Below are 23,858 nucleotides of genomic sequence, written 5' to 3'. Positions count from 1 at the left end.
GCAGTGGAAATAATCTTAAATGGAATGTCCTAGATAATGTGAATTATTTTTATATTAGCTCTAGGATTATAATTTGTGAAAGTTCTATGTTGGCATGTTTTCAATCCTAAATCAGTTTACATGTATATCTATACTGAATATCAATTCAAATTAGAATTAGGATCACTGAATAGAGCTTTTAGAATGGCAGAATTTGGTCCAATGTCAGAAGAAAAGAGAAAAGATGAAAGATGTCCACCCATCTTGTTTGAGGTAATAAGTTCCCCACCAATGGATGTATAAAAGGAAAAGTCTATATCTCTCTATCAGAAAAAAATCATAGGACCATCTAATTCAACTCTTTATCCATTGCATTAATATAATAGTAAACACATCCATTATACTTTGATTGTCTATAATGGAAATAAACTGCTCTGTGAGGCAACCCACTTCATATTCTGAACAATACTCCTTTATTTATCCAACAAGTATTGGTGGACCAGACATTCTTCTATGAACTTGAAATATAGCAATGAGCAAAACATATAAAACCCCTGCCTTCACATGACATATTATTTTGAGACAAGGCAGACTAATACATAACAAAATAAGTAAAAGATATATGTGTCAGAAGGTGTTATGTGCTGTGGAGAAAAATAAAGCAAGGAAGAGGGATAAGGGATGTTGGAATGGAGGTGAGGGGATGTCAGTTAAATAGTGAGGGAAGGATATTCACAGAAGAAATAGAAGAGGTGGAAGTGAGATTTGGGGAAGGTTTATAATTGGCCATTGTTTGAAATTTGCTAACTAGAATGATACCAAATAAATGTAACTTATTTACACTTAAGTATTTATTATGTTTTAGTCTTCAATATTCCAGGCTAAATATCTTCAGTTCTTCCATCATTTGCCATGTGCTATGATTTCTAGATCGTCCGTGTCTCTCCCTTGGGTATACTCAGCCCAGACCACTATACTCTAAAATGCAGAATAGAATGGGAAATTTACCCGCTACCTCCATTCTGTGTTCTGTCTTCTGGTGTGAGTGGTACTCCTTTCAGAATGCCTTCCTGACTCCCAGATCTCAACTATGGTCTCCTGTATGCATTACCTTAGCTGTATTATGCTGTGTTAAGCTCACCTTAAACTTGGCAGGCTCCAGGCTGCCTTCTAAATCACCAGCTCCACAACAACAGGTATGTATATTTCTATTCCATCACCATGCGTGACACAATGGCAGGTGCTCAGAAACATCTGTGGAGTTGAATGAGTCAATATCTCTCACGATTCTAATAGTCTACAATTGTAATCTCCACTGATTATGTTCCAGAAGGGCAGAAACTTTTATGGTGTTTACTGCTATACCTGCAGCCCTTAGAATAGGACTGGTATGTAGTAGGCACTTTAAAAAATATGTTTTGGAGGACTATACATCTTTGAAACAGCCTAGAAAAGTGTTGAGTGTAATTGACAAATAATTCTAAAAACTCAGCCTTATATTAGTATAGTGCTTTATGTTTCACCAAATACTTTCTCACGTGTGTTTTCATATAATCTCACCAACTCCATGGGGTAGGTGGGATGGAATGCTCCATTTCTATTTTCTAAAAGGAACGATTTTATGAAGCACACAGAGATTAAAGATTATTTGGGGTGATGCATGTTGTCAGGCTTGAATCCAGATCTTCCACTTTAATATTTTATGTTTTTTTAAAATTTATTTTTATTCTTATTTTATTTATTTGTGGCTGTGTTGGGTCTTCATTGCTGCACGCGGGCTTTCTCTAGCTGCGGTGAGTGAAGGCTACTCTTTGATGCCGTGCACGGGCTTCTCATTGCAGTGGCTTCTCTTGCTGTGGAGCACGGGCTCTAGGCGGCGGGCTTCAGTAGTTGTGGCATGCGGGCTCAGTAGTTGTGGCGCACGGGCTTAGTTGTTACGCGGCATGTGGGATCTTCCCAGACCACGGATCGAACCTGTGTCCCCTGCACTGGCAGGCAGATTCTTATCCACTGTGTCACCAGGGAAGCCCTATGTCTTATGTATTTTATTACACAACATGTAAGTTAAGTTTACTGCAGGGTTGTCATGTGAAATGGGCATGTCTTTAACATATGCAAGTCAGAATGTCACCATTGACAGCACTTGGCTTTTCATACCACCTTGATGACTTTGCTTTTATGCCTGTGTTCATAATCCCTCTGGTTTAGATATAGGTCAAGTTTGTTCACAGTCAGGCCATTCCTTTCCCGAGACAGAAGAGTGTTCTCTCCTATGGACTTTATGCTCTACCCTTTTCATCTATTAGATGATGCATCATAGCTGGATAAACATCTTCTAAAATTTCTTCATTTTTTAAGATTTGCCAGCATGATATAGAAAAGTGTATATTAAGGTTTTGTCTTAAGTTTCATTTAGAAATGAATCTTGCCCTATCTTGCCACAGTTATCTGATATTGTCTCTATTTATAATTTTTTAAAAAAACCTGTTTTAACTCATTGCAATTGCTGAAATCATTCCGGATTTCCTGTCAACTTTATTGCCTTGGGGTATATGAATAGGGTATTTCCAGAGAGATGTCTGAGGTCAGTAACTTTTTATTTTAATGAAGGGTGTGCTTCCTCTGTATAACTGATGGAGAAACATTATTTTTAGGCAGAAATAGCAATTCAGTGTGCTTAGCTCACAATTTATTACCATCTCAGTACATAGGGTGATCGGGGAAGTAGTCTGTCCTTATTTCACAGGAGCTGAAATTGTGCTGGTGCCATGAGAGTTTAGACATCGATGAATAAGGTAATCTGTCCCAGAAATGCGGTGGCAGAGAATTAAGTAAGATATTCTCTGTGTGGTTAAGACTTGTTGGATAAGGCCTTCAAGGTAGGAAAGAAATGAATGAGACTGACGTGGGAATGCAGTGGTCAGGCAGGCAAAAAATGGACTTGAGTAAAAATTCCTGGGTCCAAGTCCCAGTTTAGGATTTTAGTAGCTGTGTGAAAATGGGATTTTCTCTCTCATCTATAAAATAAGGTTATCAATACTTGTACCAGAGAGTGGTTCTAAAGATGAAATAGCATGTACATATAGAGGCCCCATGTACCACAGAACATTAGCAGTGGAAAGGTTTCTGTTTGAGCAACTGAACCTTCAGTGTCAAGCTGCCTTCAACCGGGTTCAGTAGAAAATCAGCAATTTCACAGGTGATAAGAAGCATCAAATCTAGACATAAAATTTCAAAAGTTGGCTTAGTAGAAATCATAGTACATAAAAACCACTTATCTGTTTATAATCTGCACTATGAGATTTAAGTGTAGAAGAAACGGTGGTACCTGTTAGACATAAATGACAATGACCAGGAATCTTCTTTATTTACAAATTGATAAATGATTTATTGGGTTTTTTCTATTAAAGAAGTGTTTATTGTTGATATGAATAAATACTTTTATTCATAGTTAATTGTGAAACTAATTCATGTATTAATGAAAGTAAGTAAAGCAGAGAGAGAAAATTGCTCAATTACTCAAATGCTACCAGAAATCAATAAATATAAGTAACATGTGAAAGGATAGTCTTTCAGAATTTCTCTATGTATATGTCAACATACCTGTATCTATTCATATAAAATTATTCTTTTTACAAATAAAACATCCAACTATACATAATGATTTGTAATGTGTTTTTAACACAATATGTGCTCATGTCAATAAAGATCTATATTCTGTATTGATATACAGATCATTCTGTTTATGTCAACATAGAGCTGTAATTCCATTTTTAATGGCTGTCATGGTGATCATCATGTGTTAGACAGCCTATTGTTAGACATTTAGATTGTTTGCAATAAGTTTTTCCTACTATAAACAGTGCTGTGTTGAATTTCTGTGCATTTATATTTTTACATACTCTTCAATTATTTTCTTAGGATAAGTTACTCAAAGTAGATTTAAGGGGATGCACAATAAAAATAAAAGTTTGTCAGATTGCCTTCTAGAAAAACTGTTTAGATTTAAACATAAATGGAAATTTTTTTAGTTTCTATAAAGTATGGAGCTTTAATTAAATTAATTAAAGCCTATTTCTATAAAAAGCAATAATAGTAAATAGTAAAAAAAAAAACCACTTATTTTTTTAAAAGTGCCACTAAAGTTAGCGTTATCTCAAAGTTATCTTTCCAAGGAAAATGAATGACTATATTTTGAACACAATTAAGAGAATTCCCAATCATGGAGGGAAAAGTTAATAATTACATATCACCTCCCTTAGACACAATGTAGATCAAATAATGGGAAGTGGACTTTGAAACCATGAGTAAGTACTGAGACTTTATATCATGGAATCTCAATGTTTTAATTGGGGGAAGAGACAGAAATCTGTTCCACATCCCCATTTTACAGATAATCACCCTGAGATCGAGGAAGCTGAAGCAATTTGCTTATAGTTATACCCATACTTAAGAGTAATTAATTTTTGCACAATCATAAGTCACATATGAAAAAGTATTCAAATTTTGTTATCAAAAATTACTTTGTGAAGATTACAAAGGTAAGAGCCATAAAAATTCAATATCATTTAGTATAACAGATAACGATAGTGAACATAGATACTAGTGAATCCACAGAAAACCACTGTTGTTTTCTCTGGAGAAAAAAATGAAAATTAATCAGGATTTAATTAAAGTGGACAGCATCCTGAAGGGAATAACAAGGACAGAAGTTACTTATGTGAATGTCAAATGCAAAGAGATATTATACGTCTCTTTTTTTAGTTAAGGCAGAAATTGCCTCAAAAGAGCAAAATGGTAGCGAATCATCATTCTATAGGAGAAAATAGAAACAAAGACAGCAGCCAGCAATGTTTTTAATTAAGAGGAGAAAGATATTTTAGAAAAGTGAATGAAACAATTTAGACATTTGTCCTCCCTCCGGTCATACCTAATAGTACTTAATAGCACCATCACCCCTTGTTTAGGAGGGTGGTGCTACCGTGTGATCTATAGGGTGATGCTCTATAGGGCAAACCCTTTCATACTGAGTTGTTCCTTTAGCACTGAGACTGAGTTTCCTTCAATCCCCACCACAATCTCAGCTTATACAGAAGGAGATGTTTTCAAGATGGGCAGCTTGGGGTTAACAGTGGAGTCTTTGAACAGGTGAAAATTGAAGATGAACAATTGAAAAAGCTGAAAATTTGAAATTGACCCTCCTGAGGGTCAGATAGATACCTTAAGGGACAGGATAAACATTGTGTTCTAATCAGCTCAGCCTCCAGCCAGCCATGGGGATCCACTCTCCTTTCAGAGGATTTAATTAGCTTCCCTCCTGGTGTGCACCAGGTGGGATTTCACTCTCAAATTAATTCACCTTTTAAAACACTTAGCCTGCTTCTTTCTTTCTCTGCATATTTTGTTTTTCGGCCACCAATTCTTATAAAATCTATGATTAATCTCAATACCTAGACACTATTATATTTAATGCTCTCTTGGGCCATTTAGAAATAAGTTAATAATGTTAAGTAATCATAAATAGTTTTTTTTTTCAGGTACATAATACATGTGAATGGAGAAATTAAGCATAAACCATTGGAGATATGGAGACCAAGTCAAAACTTTCAGCATCTGTGCTCCTTGGGGTGGGGCGGGGAGGGTGAGGAGGATACATGCAGCCACTCTCATGAACTATTAGATAGTCCTACATGCTCCGCATGGGTCTCAGTCCCATGGAATGCAAGAAGGTACAGAATCGTATTTCTTTTTATTACAGAACCTTTTATACTTATTGTACAAAATTATTCTCACAGTAATATTGAAAGAACGGAAAAGTTCTAGGCGTCCTCCATTTGCAAGGGAAGGAAGGCTCAGCGTGGTATTGACGAAACTTGGCCTCTGTTCATAGGTGCCAATAGAAACGCAGAGACAGAGTTTTGGGTGAAATAGAAAAGAATACTGTATTGCATTGCCAGGCAAAGGGGGCTGCAGCAGGCAAATGCCCTCAGAACTGTGTCTCCCACCCTGGAGGGGGTAGTGAGGAGCTTTATAGTGTTCAAGGAGCAGAGCGTGATCAGCTCGTGGACATTTTTCTGATTGGCTGGTGGTGAGGTCAGTGGGAGTCAGCATCATCAGCCTTCTGGTTCCAACCGGTCCGGGGTGTCCATGCTCATGGGCAGCATCCAGTTAACTTCTTCTACCTGGTGAGGGTTTCAGTATCTGCAAAACAGCTTAAAGGATGTGGCTCAGAGTAGCATCTAGAGCCCTTGAGGAAGAACTAGAGGTCCTTGACTTTAATGGTTAAAGTATTTTTCTTTTCTCTTACTTGACTGTTTTCCTTTCTTCCTGTATTTTCTCACTTCTCTGATTAAACTTATTCTTTGACTAAGGTTTTCTTACAGACAAAAGGCAGGTGGAGGACATGGCGGCGGGTGTCTATTCTGGGAAGGCCTCATAGGGTCCTGCTCGGTTACAGTGGTAGTGAGTTTACCAGCAACTAGTTAGTAGCAGAACTGGAACTACATATTCTTTCCCCTCTTCAATTATGTGGCAGGTAGACGACCATCCAATTGGATGTAATAGCTGCAGAAAAGACCCTTGAGTCATTTTCCAAGGAGAGCCTCCAGTGGGGCTCTGGGGAAGCTCTTCCCTACAGTGGCTTCCTGAAGGGCATATCAGTCCAGCAAATTTTCAGTTTTAGTTATTGAAAGAGCCTCTTGTAATTGACTCATTCTCTTTTATTTTTAAATTTCAATCTGATAATCATAATTGATTTAAATTTCTCTCCCAACTCTTGCCCTTGGCACAGCAGGCTGCATTTGTAAGTCTTAGAGAGTAACAAACTTGGAGAGGTTATCAATTCCTTCAGACCCATCTTTCCCCTTTTATAAAAATACATTGTAACAACTTTTCCAACATACTGAAATAAAATTGATAATATAACCTATTTCCTGAATAATTTTTTTTCAAGTTCTGCATACTATAACTCTAATATCTGCCAATATTGTCTAATAAATCAATAAGTTGTTCAATTTATGAACTCAGTTTTCACCCTAGAATATACAATGGAACAGCTGATACCTGTCCCATTAAGTAACGCCCCCTCTCCTAAGGGCAACAGCTGCAAAGGCTGATTATTAAGTAACTGGCATCAGTGAAGTGATTTCCAAAATGGTGACTAGCTCTTGTTAAATTCCAAATGAAACAAAGTATAATCTTTTCTTAATATACAGTAGTTACATTCCTGGAACAATCAACATATGTTAAAACATGCAAAAAATACTTGGTTCGTATGTAAAAACCTGAGTAAGGCGCTAGGCTTGGATAATAGTGTCCTGTAGAACATTTGAAAAGTATGTGGAATGAAAGACAAATATTCATCGTATGGGGCCATCTCACACATTGCAAGATAATGTTGCATCCTTGGTCCAGCCCATAAATGTCCACTGCGATGTCCATATTATTGTGACAAGGCATCCCAATGAATTTCCAAATTTCCCCCAAGTAGCAATAACACCTTAGCTGAGAACCACTGTTTGAGAGACTTGGAGAGGAAGGGGATATGGTCTACCTTCTCCTCGCCCTCCTTCCTTTATACTCTTGCTGTTATTTGGCAGGCAGGAGTGGAGGTAACGCCTCTTGTGGCAGGGTTGCAGCTCCTTCATACCGCTGAGCCATCTTGTTGGTTACATGCTCAGAATCTTTAGGTGGAGTCTGCCACTGTCCTCCTGGGGTAGAACCCTTTACTCCAAACTTTGAGGAACTTCTGTGTGACTGGAGGACTATTATTTTAGGTTGATTCCCCCCCTACCCCCACAATGACGGCTTCACACAAAATCCATCTCCTGTTCTGAGTCCTTGGGAGGTCTACTGTCCCTATCTCCTTTCCCCACTAAAGTCCCACTTATGAGACCACTCCATCCCATTTCTACCCAGTGCTCTTTCCCCCGCTCAAGGCGTATATGCTTCAGAAGTAAACGGAAGGCTAAGATTAGGAAATCAGATGCCGGTCTTGCTTTTTTTTACAATTTTTAAAGCAATTCTTTTGGGAGCCTCCTCTCTTGACCTCAAAAAGGAGAAACTAGCTGAATACTGTCTTACAACTCATTACAGAATGGGTAGCTTACTGGGCATAAGCACCAGTTTGTCTGTATACCACAATGTAGAAATGTTCACTGCAAGCAAACAGGTGAAAATGTAGGAGTGTTTCAAAGTTATGAAATGCATTGTCTCCTTCCAGAATTGAGCCAGTGCATATCTATTCACTTTGGCTATCGATATTTCTTCTTATCCATAACTACATAAGAGTAATTTAGAAGAATATATCTGGAAGATATGTGGGCATAAAAAGATCAGGATTCCACTGAATAATCTGAACAGCCAACTGGTAGAGAATTTTGGACATTGTAGTGATTACTGATAATCATGTAGGAGAACCCTGATAAGGCACAATGGTGATAAATAAAATCATGTCAGGAATACATGACTTAACAAATTAAGTCTCTCCCTTAATACCAAACGTGGAAGGAATTCTGGTAAACCATGTGTGAGCAAGGAGAGTCGGAAAGTGAGGAGAAGTTAGTAATTGCAAGGCTAAATGTCCCGTAAGAAACTAAGGCAAGTCCTCAGAATGCACAGATGAGTTATCTTGATCTTAAGAGTGAGACCAAATACCAAACCCTATAGCACTGCATGGCCCTGCCTACCCTCTAGCCCCTGCTAACACCCCTCTCTTCCTCACTTTCTGGGTTTTACACCCTCTGACCTACTTAGAGTACCTAGACTGCTCCTTCTCACCACAGGGCCTTTGCACCTGAAGCTTCTTCTGTCCAGGACTAAACTGAATTTACCCATCTCTGCTCCTAGCCAGCTCCTGGCCATATTTTAGAGCTGAACAGACTCTCCTAAAAAAAAAGGTCAGTTCCCTCTGTTAGAAAATTGCGTAATTTTGTAAATATCTCTTTTTTTCCCCCCAAGATGAAAGTCCCATTTGTTCATGTGTGCCCTGATGACCCCTTTATGTCTAATTCAGTACCCCGCTTAATAGGAACTTTAAAATACTCAAATAAGTGAGTGAATGAATAAACAAATTTTATCTATTGATTGTATAGCTAGCAGGTAAGTACAAAAACTCAAGCCCACTTCCATAAAATTCAAGTTCATATCTGCTCTGATCATAAGACACTGCCTCTCACAGAAGAAGGAAAGAAGGTTCCAAACTTGTCAGGAAATTCATTAGGTATTTTTCTAACATCACAATTTACATATAAATAACATTTTATTTGATTTATTTAAATAAATTTATTTAAAATTATTTAATTTTAATTAATTAAATGTTTTAAATTTTTTTAACAAAATAAAAACATTTCACCTTAAAACAAGGAGATAAAGATAAAAAAGCCTAGCGTATGCTTTCCACTTAAAAAAATAAATCTTACAATAAGTAGTGTTAGTGTTAAATTAACACTAGATTTCTCAGAATGACATAGATACAATTTTCTAGTTTGTGTCAGATCAAGGGTGTGTCACAAGAGATATCAGAAATACATACAAAAAATCAAACCAATGATTTTATCTTTCTATTGATATTTGTTAGCCAACAAATAAGACGCTTTGAGCAAAACAATGTTCTTTAGAATATATATATAAAATCAAAAGACAAAAAATTGATTAAATGTAACGATTCCATTCCAATTCCCTTCACTGATTCTGTATATTTCTAAAATAATATTAAAAGCAGCTGTAGTTAGGGGAAGCAAGAGGCTCTTTATAAAGTCCCTACTTCATCAAAAGGCTCCCTTTGGCTTTCCCACACCGTGGATTCAAATGTCTGGAGATTTTTTCGTGGAGAGGAGGGTGGGGTACATGTAGGAGAGAGAATCTTTCACTTGCTCCCTGGTTACAGTTCAGCTCTATGTGTCTTAGAAAGACGATCAGATATTCTCAGCTTTCTACAACCTATTTTAAAAGGCAGCCACATGTCCAGGGGACTAGGCAGTGGGAAGAGTCAACTTAAGGTGCAAAGAATAAAGGGGTGCATAGTCTGTAGAGAACTTAAACACAATTCTAAAACCAACTAAGAGTCTTCTGCTCTTTCTCATCCCTGTACAGCTTCTCAGTGATGAAATGTTCCCCCTACCCGTTTGAGCAGGCTACTCTTTAAGGAGTGTTTCTTCCCAGAAGACTCACAACCTTCTAGAAGTCAGATGTGTTCCAATGGAAACCATCCATAATGAGTCCTCTGAAAATGAAAACCCAGTGTATTTTTTTTTTAAATACTGGGCTGGGTGGGTGAGAATTTAGCTTAAGAGAGATATGGGGGTGGGGAGCCCTGAGTGCCAGGAAGAGTGCTGCTTGATTCAAGAGTCTTTCCTGGGGCTTCCCTGGTGGCGCAGTGGTTGAGAGTCCGCCTGCTGATGCAGGCGACACGGGTTCGTGCTCCGGTCTGGGAAGATCCCACGTGCCGCACAGCGGCTGGGCCCGTGAGCCATGGCCGCTGGGCCTGCGCGTCCAGAGCCTGTGCTCCGCAACGGGAGAGGCCACAACAGTGAGGGGCCCGAGTGCCGGAAAAAAAAAAAAAAAAAAAGAGTCTTTCCTTTCTGAGCCTGTCCTTTCTGATGGGCCCTCTTGAGTGGTGTGTGAGGCTTCCCCGGTCTTTTCCTTTCTGCTGGGCACACACTGATGTGGTGAACCCACTCTGGACTTGGGAATCGTCTGAAATGAGGATCTGCCTCTTCTAATTCTTCAGGGAACACGCCGCTGCTCTGTCTTCTGAGTTGGTCTTTATTTTCCCAAATGCTAGCCTGACTTTTATAATTTGATTCTCAAGGAGGATTATATTTACTATGTCATTTGGAAATAGACTTGTGGGCATTCTCACATTAGGATCAGCAACCAACGTGAGTGTCCTTTTCTCTCCTTTTTCATTTGTCCAGTTGGCATACTTTTGCTTTCAATTACAAAAGTAATTGTGGAAAATTTGGGAAGCACACAGACACACAAAGAAAATAAAATTCTCCTGGAAGCCCAGTACCTAGTGATAATTATTGTTAACATTTTGATATATGCTTTTCTGAGCTTTTTTTTTCCTGTGCTCAGTGTATTAATATTTAAGACATCAGTGAAACAAAATTGAGATCATACATAAAAAAAAAAAAAGACTCTGCCAAGAATTGAGCCAAAGCAAAAGTTAGTATTTTCTTCCCTTTCTTCTCCAGTCGTTGTTTAGAGTTCTCTCACCTGGCCTTCTGTGGGGTGACTGTGACCAACTCCTTGCTGGTCTCTTTGTTCCTGACCACGCCCACTCTTACATGTCATGTACTCAAGATGCCTCTTCATAAAGCGTGTGTCTAGCTATAGGGCTCACGTGCTCAAAAATCTCCAGAGTCGAATTCTAGCTAGTAAATTCCTAGAGGTCATGGGTGGTGTCTAAGACATTTTTAGTCACCACAGGACTTGGTTCATGGTGGTGAATGGAGTAGTCACTTGCTAAATTTTGCCTGAATTATTTAAAAATTCAGCCAGTAAATCTTCTATGAAATTTTCTTTAAATGACTGTCCTATAATAAGGTATGCTCCACGAATTTGCATCATTTATTCAACACATACTTTTTTTTTTTTTTGGCGGTACGCGGGCCTCTCACTTTTGTGGCCTCTCCCGTTGCGGAGCACAGGCTCCAGACGCGCAGGCTCAGCGGCCATGGCTCATGGGCCCAGCTGCTCCGCGGCATGTGGGATCTTCCCGGACCGGGGCACAAACCTGTGTCCCCTGCATCGGCAGTCAGACTCTCAACCACTGCACCACCAGGGAAGCCCAACACATACTTATTGATCATTTAGTATGAGTTAGGTAGGCATTTGCTGTCATTAATAATTTTCTGTCTAAAATCTGCCTTTCCTTGAGCAATATGCACATTTAGAATTTTTTTTTTTTTGACAAAAGAAACAGGAAGACAAAAAGTGCCTATTTCAAGTATCATGTTTAGGCTTCACATCTATCATTGTTCATCTCAAAAGAGAGCAATGCATGGGTCATAATCTGCTTTAGTCTGTGAGTTTTTAAGTAGACTTGAAACCAAGTATATAAGATCTGGCAGATAAAAGACCATTCATGCTAAATAAAAGTAGAAAAAATGAAATGTTGGCTACTATTTCCGTGTGTTATTCGCAAACGGTGATTTTTTCCAATGATTAGATATTTGGCCACAGTTAAGATTCATGGATGTCAGTGTGTGTTTGTGTAAGAGTGTGGGTATGAGTGGTGTGTGTGTGCATGCTATGTGTACTGTGTAATGTCAGATAAGAATGTAGGAAGAAGGAAAAAAGGAGATGTGCAAACTCATGGAAAGAAGCACCATAACCATCATTAAGCTACACATAAGTGGGCTTCCCTGGTGGCGCAGTGGTTGAGAGTCTGCCTGCCGATGCAGGGGACATGGGTTTGTGCCCCGGTCCGGGAAGATCCCATATGCCGTGGAGCGGCTAGGCACGTGAGCCATGGCCGCTGAGCCTGTGCGTCCGGAAAGTTACACATAAGTGACTTCCCTCCCTCCTCACCAGATCTGTTAATTTTGTGGCAAGAGATTTACCCATGAGAACTCACTTGTGTAATGTTTGCCATCCAGATGTAGTCATTATATGCTATTCTTTAAATTAAAACAAAGGGGAGCTCAGAATTCTTGTAGCAACTCTGCCTTGGAAGGAATGCAACCATTGTATGTGCAGCTTCTGGGAGCCGTCTTGCCTTTTGGAACAACCCTTGGGTCTATATCACATATACATGCTCTTGACTGCAGAGGTGCAAGCTGTGTGACTAGGTCTCTGCAGCTAGCCCTGACAAAGTCTGGGGGCTCTGAGGTGGGAATTCCTAAAGGAACCTCAACTCAGGGCAGGAACAACTGATCAAACAAAACACTGTGCTCTATCATTTCATCAGTCTGGGACTCTCAAAAAAGGAATTGTATTGTTAATGAGCAATCTTAACTCAGATCTCTGCAAAACTGACCACCTAAACTAGTGCTTCCCACCCCCCACCCCACCCCCACCCACCCCCTGGGTCTCTATCTTGCTTTCCCTGCTTCATTTCTTTCAGGGCAATGTCTCCATCTGATAACTCTATGTGTTGATCTGTTTATTTTGCTTACAGCCTGCTTTTCTAATGGAATGTAAGTCCTGGGAGGGTGGGAACTTTTACTGACGTTTTCACTATTGTATCAAGTATCTGGGACAGTGCCTGGCCCAGAGTAGATCCTCATACATATTTTCTGAAGGAATCCATGAAGGAATGGACAAAAAATATGAATTAATACGACTCTTTTCAACTGTGTTTTGTCACTGCTCTCCCCAGCTTTTTGCTTTTAATTAGAGTTGCTTAATGACTGATTTTGAACCTCTCAGCAACTTCACTGATTCCCTGATTTTTGAAAAAGAAAATATAAGTCAATATCTACACAATACATGCCTAGAGATAACAGGAAATAAGGAATTCTCTGACATGCTTACAAACTGGGTCAAACAAGAGCTTATAAGTAATTAATTGCTGAGATAACTGGCAAGGGGTCAGCTTACAGGCGCAAGCCTGAGGCTTGGTCAGATTGCCATCTCTTGTAGTCTGGTCTCCTGCAATGTCACAGACAATCTGTCATCACAGAGCAGGTGGCCAGGCAGGACTGTGGGTGTGGATATGGTGACCATGTCAGTTGCTAACTACAGCCTGCACTGCAGCTAGGAGGAGATGATAGCTATTAAGTTGCAATTTGCACTGGACAGGGGCCAAAGTGTTTACCCTATAACCCAAACCCATCTTTTGTCCACATAGGCCAGTCCCCCTATAGGGGACAGTATGTGTTTTATTAATTCATCTACTATGAACCAAAAACTGCTCTAGATGCTGGGGTCTGACAGTTCAAAAAGAGAGACAGAGGCCTTGCAGTCTTGGACTTGGCTTTCTTGATCATCTGTTCCAATCTGCTCATCTATCTTTGTCAGGTCAATTACAATACCCACCTGTGTCTCTTAGAGACTTAATTTCCAATAGAGCCATCCTTAAACATTTCTAAGTTTCCTTAAATTTCCAAGAGGCATCCCCATTTTTATATTCTGTTAAATACCAATGTTCGATGCAGCAGCAGAATAGAAACAGCATTATGGCAGATGTAAGGGGACTTTTTTCACTTGGCTTTACCACTAATTAGCTCTTTGATCCTAGGCCCATGGTTCTCGGCTCTGGCTGAACCTAGAACCAACCAGGGAACTTAAAAAAATGCCAGTACCCATACTCCACTTCAGACCAGTGGGAACAAAATCTCCAAGAGTAGACCTGGGCTTCAGTATTATTTTGAAACAACACAACTGATATGTATGTACAGCTAGTATTGGGCAAATCTCTTTGTACTTTCTCAACTTGTAAAATGAAGGTAATCATAATTCCCTCCTTAGCTCATAAGGATTTCTTATCTAAAATTTCGGTTGTAGATGTCAAACAATTTTAATAAATAATTTTAATATCTACACAACTAACATTATTTTGGGTCTACACTCAGAAATTCTTAAACAAATCCAAAGATGGCTAAGACTTTTGTGGGACAGGATAACATTTTAAAAGAAAGGGAAAATAGTATGTAGTTTCTGAACTTTTCTTACTCGTAATTGCTACGGATTCTTTAGGTCACGCTATGTAAGATTCTGAATTTTTAAAGAAACAAGAGCATATAGCTTCATTACTTCCAGACACTTCCAGTGGTAGCAGAATCAGCAGCATTAAAACCATGGATTAAGACATCCATAAATTCAGTCCATTTTCCCCTTAGGTATCTTGGTTATGACCATTTTCAAGGGCGACTGTCCAGGTACTGTGGTCACCACTAAAACACTGGCAGTTCTCAGAAGATTCTAATCAGTGACCAGCAACTGAAGATGTAGTGAGAGAGCTATATATCATAGACAATGCCAAAGAAAAGAGATTTACTGAAAAACCTAAAGTACAATCTCTCAGGGATGTTGCTTCAGCACTGGATTGTAGGGAACAACTTCCTGGTACAGAGGACCCCAGGGACTTCGTCTTGAATCACTATTGAGGGAGTCCTTGAATCAATGTTGAGTTTGTGCAAACTTAGTAAAAAAGTTTCTGTCCTCTAGATAAGGTCCCCTGTTAAGAAAACTAATGTGACAAACAAAATCTTCCTCGGAGTGGAATTTGTTTAAAATGGCTCTATTGGAAATTAAACCCTCAGATTATAATAGAGAGGGGATCATAGGAAAAGAGGAACATATAGGAAAAGAAATACTGTGATCCAGCAAGAATGCGGTACCCCCTTTATTGATCACGTAAGCACACTCTGTACTTACAAAATCAGAAAGTGCACAAGCAGCTTCTTTCATTACAGAGAGGGAAAGTACTCTCGTACTGTAGGGGCATCCACTTTCCTGGATTACTCATTGTATAGAATTCTGCATAACAAAAACCTTAGCATAATCATTATTAGTAATGACATGGCCTGATTATGTTGAACCCAATTACAGAGTATTTTTTACTTTGTGGGTATCATTTTTATGGAAATTTACCAATAATAACAACATTGAGTAATTACTATGATCAGGAACTACGTCAAGCACATTATATACATTTTATACTTTTCATAATTTCTTGAAGGCGATTTGTGATCTAGGTTTTCCAGACAAAGGTATTGTGACACACAAAGGTTAAAAAACTTCCCAAGGTCATACAGCCAGAGGTGAGATTCAAACCCAGATAGTATGACTCCAAAGCCTTAATTCTTAGCCAGTCTCTGTTCTTTTCTGACCCACTAGTTGATCTAGATAATGATTCTGCCATTGAGTTACTGACTGGTAACTTCACCATTGATAAGGTTTTGGGGTACAAACTAATGTCCTCAATGTTCTAAGGGGCAGAAATGGAAAATGAAAGTGTCAGGATTTTGCACAAGCCCAACTGTTGACTGTAAGTTCCTCAAATGCAGAAGTGAAGACCTCTGGTGTCCAAAGACTGTGACAAATTCAGAGGAAGTGGGTGACTTTACAGTGACAGAGCACTGAGGAAGGATGGGTTATAACTTTGAGTCTACCGGGAAGGCTGATTCCACCCAAGAGCAGGGCCACTCCCTACATGGGGTTCAACTGGTCAAAACAAAACAGAGAAGCAAAAATTTAATTTCAGGAGCAAGACCCCAGGGAGGAGGAAAGGTAGCACTTAGAAGTCACCAAGAATTCCCACAGTCACGCTTGAAGCAAACCCAGGATCCAATAAGCAGCAGTCAAAACCTGGTCCAGCGGTTCCCCTGAGGTTCCTGGGTATGGGAAAATAGCTAATGCTAAGCTCCACTCTCTTGCTGGCCAGGCTGCAGATGCTATAATGCTTTCTTCTTATGTAGAAATCAGTGTCAGACTGAACCCATGAAGGAAAAGGTAGGTGAGTGGTGAAGACGGGCAGAGTAGGAAATGAGGTGGGAATAAACTAGAGCTATATTAACACACTGAAGGAGCTCCAAGAAATGAAAAAACAAACAACGATGGTACCTCTGACCTAAGTAATTCAAAGTACTGTAAAAGTGAAAGGAATTACAATGAAGTACTTGTTTTCCCCATGATGAAAAAGTGTTGACTGTTTTAATACAATATTAAGTATTAAAAGTAGGGGTCTTCCCTGGTGGCGCAGGGGTTGGGAGTCTGCCTGCCAATGCAGGGGACACGGGTTCGAGCCCTGGGCTGGGAGGATCCTACATGCCGCGCAGCAACTGGGCCCGTGAGCCACAACTGCTGGAGCCTGTGCTCCACAGCGGGAGGGGCCGCGATGGTGAGAGGCCCGCGCACCACGATGAAGGGTGGCCCCCACTCGTCACAACTAGAGAAAGCCCTCGCACAGAAACGAAGACCCAACACAGCCAAAAAATAAATAAATAAATATAAATAAGTAAATTAAAAAAAAAAAACAAAAACACATACCAAATTCTAAATGGATTAAAGATTCAAAAGTAATAAATAAATAGATAAATAAGCTGAAAGAAAATACAGGTGATTGTTTAATCTAAGGATGGATAGGGAATTAAAGATAAGGTAAAATAGATTCAAAAAAAAAAGGAAGATTTGGGGTACCCCCGATCACATGTCTAATTTTTCTGTAGACTGGCCTAATTCACAATATTTTCATTTGGTTTGAAAATGAGTTTGCTAAAAGGATCCCCTGAAGGTTTCCAGGAAAATAGTTCATGAAAATCTGAAGCACCTTTAGAATATATCAACTCTTAGTGACATCCCTGTGGAGTCTGCAAAATGGTCATGCCAACTGCTTTGTCTAGATAACAGTGGAGGCCCATAACTGATTCTTAAGTCCAAAGGAAAGAATGGCAATCAATATGCAAGAATAAATGAGGAAATAGTGTTGCCATTGGAATGTAAATCACCACCTTCCTACATACAATATTTTTTCTTCCCAAAGTCAGAGCCTGTAGCAATCTGTTTCCTTACCTAGAGCTTTGTGCCGGTGATGTAGCCTTTGATAATTCTTGTAATAAGAATCCAGTCATGTATGACATTTAGGAGGGAGCAAAGGGTTTGATTTCCCTCGGGGCCCTGGAACCCTTATAAAAATGCCTTTAATGAGAAATGAAAGGAAAAAAAAATTAGGGGGTCAGAAATTGAGCCAAATCAAAAATGGTGCCAAATCACTAGGTACTAGGCTACCTTTTAATTATTCTAGGTAATAGAGAAAACTACTTCATGTAGTTTGTTGTCCTCAAATATCCAAATTAACCTATATATCAGTCTAAATTGGAAAAAAAAAAAGAGGAATAAAGAGAACCAAGATGTCATCTTAATGCCTTCTCAGCTGCCGACAAGATGGATTTTGGGCACCACTGGAATATAGACATTTAAGAACAGGGCTTTTATCACTCCATGTCACAAGCATGCTTACACTTTCAAGAAAATCTGTGCTTTCACTGAGTGGTCCATAATAGCAATAACAGGCCTCACCCTTTCTACAAAATCCGTTCCAATGAGATGTAGTCCACTCACATTTTCATTTAGCTCTTCCATTCAATCCCTTCAGTTAGCTTTGTCCTATTTCCTATGGGTGGAGTCTTTAGTTATATGCTTTTCTCAATGTCATTTACAAAGCAGCCACTTGTCTCTCCAAGCCCCTTTCCTTGAGTGTGAGCCAAATGTCTGCCTCTCACACTCTCTTGAAGTCAGGACCCTACGTAATTTTTGGCTGAGGACATACGCTAACAGAGAGGTGGTGACCTGCATCTCCCCTCATGTCATTCTGTTCACACCCATTAGTCAGTGCAGTCTAACAAAAAGTTTGCGTGGAGAGTGGCTTCCAAGAAAGTTTAATTCATTGCAGAGGAAAGGAAAATATTCTTAGGGAAGAATGATTCCTGGGAATATACAAGACAAGAAGAGTTTCCTCCGTCAAGCTGAGTGTCCACAACCACTGAGATGAAGTACCAAGCCCCTGCTCATTAAAGAGCAGTTCTCATTCAGAAAGCATCACCATCACTTGTGAGTTTGCTAGAAAGGCGGATAACAGGCCTGTTTCACATCTACTGCATAAGAAACTGCAATCTCCAGGTGATTCATATATGCATTCATGTTTGAGGAGCATTGGCCAAGAACATGGTTCTCAGCTTTGGTTACACATAGGCACCAACCAGGGAAACTTAAAAATAATTACTGATGCCCAGGTCCCACCCCCAGAGATTCCAAGCTACTCTGTCTGGGGTGTGGCCTAAGCGCTGGGATTTTTTAAAAGCTCCCCAGAAGATTCTGAGGTGCAGTCGGAGGTTGAGAGCCACTGGGAAAGAGGCAGAGGAGGGCTACTTTTCCCACCCCCCTGCTCTTTGCCTCATAGTCAAACAGTGGGATTCCTGGAGTCCGAATCTCTCTTTTCCTGTGGCCTGGCTGCCCAGAGCTGCGCTGTAAGTACGGGGGAAAACTCTATTAAGAAACAACTTTCTGTCTAGTACTTTGGTCTCCCTCCCACTCTCACCCTCCACGTAGCTGCCCCTGATGCCCCACACTTTAGCAAACCACACCAGGGGCGAACATCAACTCGTACTTTAAAAATACAAACTTGGAGTCCACCTTGAGAGCTACGTCAGAGTCTCAAGGTAGGACGCTACAATCCGCATTTTTAACTAGCTTCCCAGGTGTGTCTGATGTGCAGTCAGGACTGTGAACTCCACAGCAGGTCTAGCCTTTCATCCTGCCAAGTCATTAAGGATTTGTAAGGATGAATGAGCTGTCAGGAGAGCAAGGGCCTGGTGCAATGCTCCTTTATTAATTATGGCGAAGTGATGTATTGGCAATGATAATGCTTCTCTTGGAAAGGGCAATGAATGGTTCGTCGATTGCTGCATTAGATCTTTCCCAACTTAACCTTAATGCTCAGCTTTTACTCTTCTCTGTAGTTTTAAAAGCTGCAGGGCTTTCACATTAAGCAGCCTCTTGGTCTTTATTCCCAAGTGAGCTGCAATCTTTGAGGGAAATACCAAAAGGGAGAATCTTTTGGAGTTCTTGGCTGGGGAATTAACAATCCCCCCCCACCCCCACCCCCCCGCAATCCTTATCTGCTTGTGTCAGCAGCTCCTAGCCAGCGTATTGCTGTGCAGGTCTGATAAGTAGGAAAAACACGGAGTGAGGATTTCAGAGAAAATCATTGATACATCCCCGGATCCCTCTGCTAAAAGAAAGCTTCCTTTAGCGGGGGGATTGAAAGTGGAGGAAGAAAGATATATCTGGCTGAACAATTTCAGAGGTGAGAAACGGGTGGGCGAGCCGGTGTGGCGGTTCTGTCTGTGGGTGAGGGGAGGAAGGTGGCAAAGAAAAGTTGCAGCGTCGGTCTGCGCGTGTACTCCATGGGCTTGGGCGCCGGGGAAAGCGCTAGCGTGCGGCCGGGACGCACTGCGGGGCCGAGAGCCGGGAGGACGTCGAAAACCCTTCTCCGCGGCCGAGGCTGGGAGGCTGGAATTGCTCCCCGCCCGTCCGGAGCTCCAGAAACGCGCCGGCTCCACTCGCCCGCGGTGGCCGAGGCCGCCGGGGTGGGGGCGCGCGGGGGGCCGGGGCGCCGGCGGCGGCGGGGCGGAGCGCGCGTGAGAGCTAGTGCGAGGCTGCGGGCGGCGGGCTGGCGGGCGAGTGTGCGCGGGAGGGAGGGAGGGGTGCGGAGCGCGCGCGCCGCCCGGGCCCCGGCCCTCCCAGCCTCCCGGCCTCCGCGCTGCCTCCCGCCCGCGCGCACCGGCTGCCTGCCGCCGCCGACGCTCCTGCTCGCGCCGGCGCTGCACGGGAGCTTGCCCGCCGCCGCCCGCTTTGTGCTTCCCCCCGAAGATGGGAGCGACCTTTCCCAGCTCGGGAGCTATTTAAAAGGAGGGAGTGCGCCGTCTTTCCTACTAGCGTGGAGGAACGGGGGAAGGATCCAGCCGCACTCCCCCAAACCAGGTAGGATCTTCGGAAGGGCAGCAGAAAGGATTTGGTCAGATACCGCCAACTGTTTTCCATTTGTTCAGAAGGCTACACTTCCCTCCGCTTTGGCAAAGGACCAGCTCCTAAATTGCGTGTGTATGTGTGTGTGTCCCCACCCATTTTGTGGGGGTGTCCGCGCTTCTCGGGGAGTGAAATTGCTCTGGCTGGTGCGTCTGGGCGTTGAGGGTGCCCGCCTGCCAGTGCCGGCTGCCGGAGCAAGAAAGGGCTGCTGAGGAGAGATGCTGCACCCTGCACCGCGCCGGGCTTAAGGATTCAGGGCGCGAAGAGCGAAGTCCACCCGGAATGCAGCGCTGCTGGGGATCCAGGCGTCCCCATCTACTGGGCTCTGCTCCGCGGTCACCCCTCCTCCCGGTAATCCCTGGGGTCTTCCCCAAGGCCACACTCGCGAGTCTCCTCTTTTCCGGCCAGCCCTGGGTGCTCCTTCAGCATCGACTGCGGAGAGGAGGGAGGTGTGGCCGGGGCGGGGGGACAGGCAAGGGAGAGAAGCGGCGGGGGAGTGGGCTGCAGGGTCCCAGTCTCTGGGCACGCAGCCCGAGTGTGCGTTGGGGATCCTGCGCGCCGAGGCATCTTTCCCCAGGACATTCGAAGGGAACTTTGCCGCTGCATTGTCTGCCTCTGGAGCTTCGCTGGCTCTTGGGGAAATGGTCTGTGTTCTGAGACGTGAGGATATCCTTCTTGGATCCTCCTTAATGAAGAAGAGGGAGGTCTTACGGGTGGACGGCAGGCTACAGAAACCAAATCCACCCAGGCGATGCTTTTAAAAATATAGTATGTGTGCCTCCGTGGTTTTTCAAATCCCCCTTCCCTTATGAATTGTGTTGACTGATGAATGGCTTGGGCTGGCAATTCGTATTTCCCTCTCCAGACAAAGTGGCAATGGTTGGGTTGGGAGCAGAGTGATCAAATTTAACAAAGAATTTTGTGAAGAAAGCAATGTGCGTGGTGTCCGCAGTCGCTGGAAAGAAAGTCCTGCTTTGCACTAGGTATTTGTTTAACCCCTCTTTGCCTGGCTCCCTTGCTGGTGCTGTCTACTGCTAGTCAGCCACTAGTGGTTGTGAATATAACAATACAAACTTTGTCCTGCTGGAGGTGTAAAGACTAAAAAAAGAAAGAAAAAAAAAAAGGATATCAGTAGGAGGTGAAGTGGAAGAATCTTTTTAAAAAATGACGGATGTAAAGACAGTACAGGCATCCCTATCATGGAGGAGCTAGTAGAGTAGGTGGAGAGTCTGATCAGATCTGGTGAAAGGCACAGCTTGGGTCTCTCCAAACAGGAGCAACTGAACATCCACAGTCTAGCATCTGTGTGAAGATTTCCTAAGGGAAATGGGGAGCAACCAGGAGGGGATTCTGAAAGCATACCTCCCACCCACACTCCCCAACATACACACACACACACACTCTCTCTCTCACTCACTCACACGTTTTCTCTTTCTCAGAGCTACTTGTGCAGCAAGTCAGGAAAAGAGGGAGGAAAATGTATTTAGATGTTTCATTCATTTCAGAAAAGAAAACAAAGCCGGAATAGGAATGATTGCTTTGAGGCTCCTCTTTCAAATCCTGTGTTGCTTGAATTTACCTCTGTGGGTTTGCTAAACTTGCTTAATTGTGAGGTTAGTCTCACGTGAAAAAAAGGAGGACGGAAGAGAGAGCTAGCTCGCTCCATCTTTGGGGCCTTGAGAGTGAGAAGGTGGGGAAAGATCCACTTATTTCATCAGAAGCAGTATGTGTTTTCTTAAATGGTTTTCATTTTAGGGACTCTGCCTGCTTGAAGGATTCCATTTGGATCTGAGGGCTCTTTAGCTATGATTTCTTCCACCTACTAAAAAAGGAGCCTTAATGTCCCCCCCTAAACTGGCTTTTATTAAATATGGCATGATTAATTCCTAGGGGAAAAAAAAAACTGGACAGAGGTAAACTGTTGTTCACTACTGAGCTGTGCAAAGACAGCAAAGAATGTAAATGTCCATGGCAATCAGACTTCCTTTACTCTGTCTTAAAAGCTTAGCAGGCCTGGAAGAGGAGTGTAACAAATTAAAAGAATATGAAGGCTGTGCTTTATATCGATCTATCTGTGTACCTGTGTACCTGTCTACCTACTGTCTATCTTTCTATTTACTTTATCATTACTATTTAATGGTTTCTACAGTATCATTTTGGATTAAGTACTAGATAACCCTTTTGTTGACCATGAAAGGGAAGAAAAATGCATAGCCCTATCAGTGCTTTAACTCCAAATGAAATTACAAAAGGAAGGTGAAATTGCAAAAAGAAGGTGAAGTATAGTCAGTAACACCTACAGGACTATCTGCAGGAATTACATTAATTGCTCTTTCAAACTTACTATGTGTTGAAAATAAAATATTCCAGGAGAGCTTCAGCATTTTGTTAGCAAGCTATATTTAACATGTTTTTTATCAGACAAAAATAGACTTTTATTTATCTTGCAAAGTAAACGCATAGTTCCTTCCCTGTAAGTACTTAATCTGTTTCTTTGACAAAATAAATGGTGAGAAAAGCTCTGTAGATCCAAGGAAGTTGCATTCCCCCTTTAAAGCAAGTACAAAGCATGCATTTAGCTCATGGATGGGTTTTTCTCAAAGTAAGTGCATTTTAGGACTGCACCAGCTGATTTTCATGTTGCAATTCAGTAACAGGCCCTCTCTCCGTGATGACTTCAGGTAGAGCAAGAAAAGCATGTAGGTAAAAAGCAAGCAGTCTGCAAAATCAGCATGGAAATAAACCAGATCTAAATTGAAATAGAAATTAAATCTGGAAGAAGAACTACACAATTAAAAGAGGATGGTAGAGCACGTATCTTGCATGCTTGATATTTTTGCTGTATGTATGTATGTTGCTTTTCTCTAAAAATTCAATTGTTGCTTTACATTTGCTAACAACTTAGGAATCAGGGTGCTGAGATCTCCATCTCCAGATCCTTCCATCCTCTTTTTTTTTTTTTTTTTTCCTCTAAGGGATAAATGTCTCGTCAAAACGTCTTCCAATATCATCCATACCTCATGGTCAGACCTCTCGTCATAACCTCTGCCAAACGGTCTCCCATCTGATCCAATTCTTCTGCTCCCTCTTGTGGCAGATGTTCTCCCTGACTTTCCCTAGATTTCAGAATCCATTCCCTCAGCTGCCTATCCCTTAGGTTCTAATTTTCAGTGTTAATTGGTGCTAATGAAGGCAGTAGGTTGCTGAACTCGCTGCTTCCAGTTTTCTCTCTGAACAAAGGGAGGTCTATCCCCTGGAGATGTCCTTGAGATTCAGTGGAAGTAAATGTCAGGTGCTGCCTGACCCACTGAGATGGACTGGGTTCTGGGAAAGTGAGCTTTCAGAGTCTTGCCTCTGAGACTCTGATTTAGACTGAGGGTTAGTCCAGTGGGGCCTCATTA

The 23,858-nt window shown here is 41.7% G+C and overlaps 1 protein-coding gene across 1 annotated transcript in view; it reads left to right on the top strand.

Moving 5' to 3' along the window:
* The first annotated feature begins 20,739 nt into the window (after positions 1–20,739).
* The window catches only part of SLC8A1 (solute carrier family 8 member A1), a 353,360-nt gene continuing 350,241 nt past the window's right edge, over positions 20,740–23,858 (top strand). The window contains exon 1 of the mRNA XM_060116902.1: positions 20,740–20,808. Within this exon, the coding sequence (XP_059972885.1) occupies positions 20,740–20,808 (69 nt within the window). The remainder of the gene's footprint in view (positions 20,809–23,858) is intronic.

Source organism: Mesoplodon densirostris, chromosome 14 (genome assembly GCF_025265405.1).
Source record: "Mesoplodon densirostris isolate mMesDen1 chromosome 14, mMesDen1 primary haplotype, whole genome shotgun sequence".
Taxonomy (NCBI): domain Eukaryota; kingdom Metazoa; phylum Chordata; class Mammalia; order Artiodactyla; family Ziphiidae; genus Mesoplodon; species Mesoplodon densirostris.
This window is presented reverse-complemented; position numbering and strand designations above follow the sequence as displayed.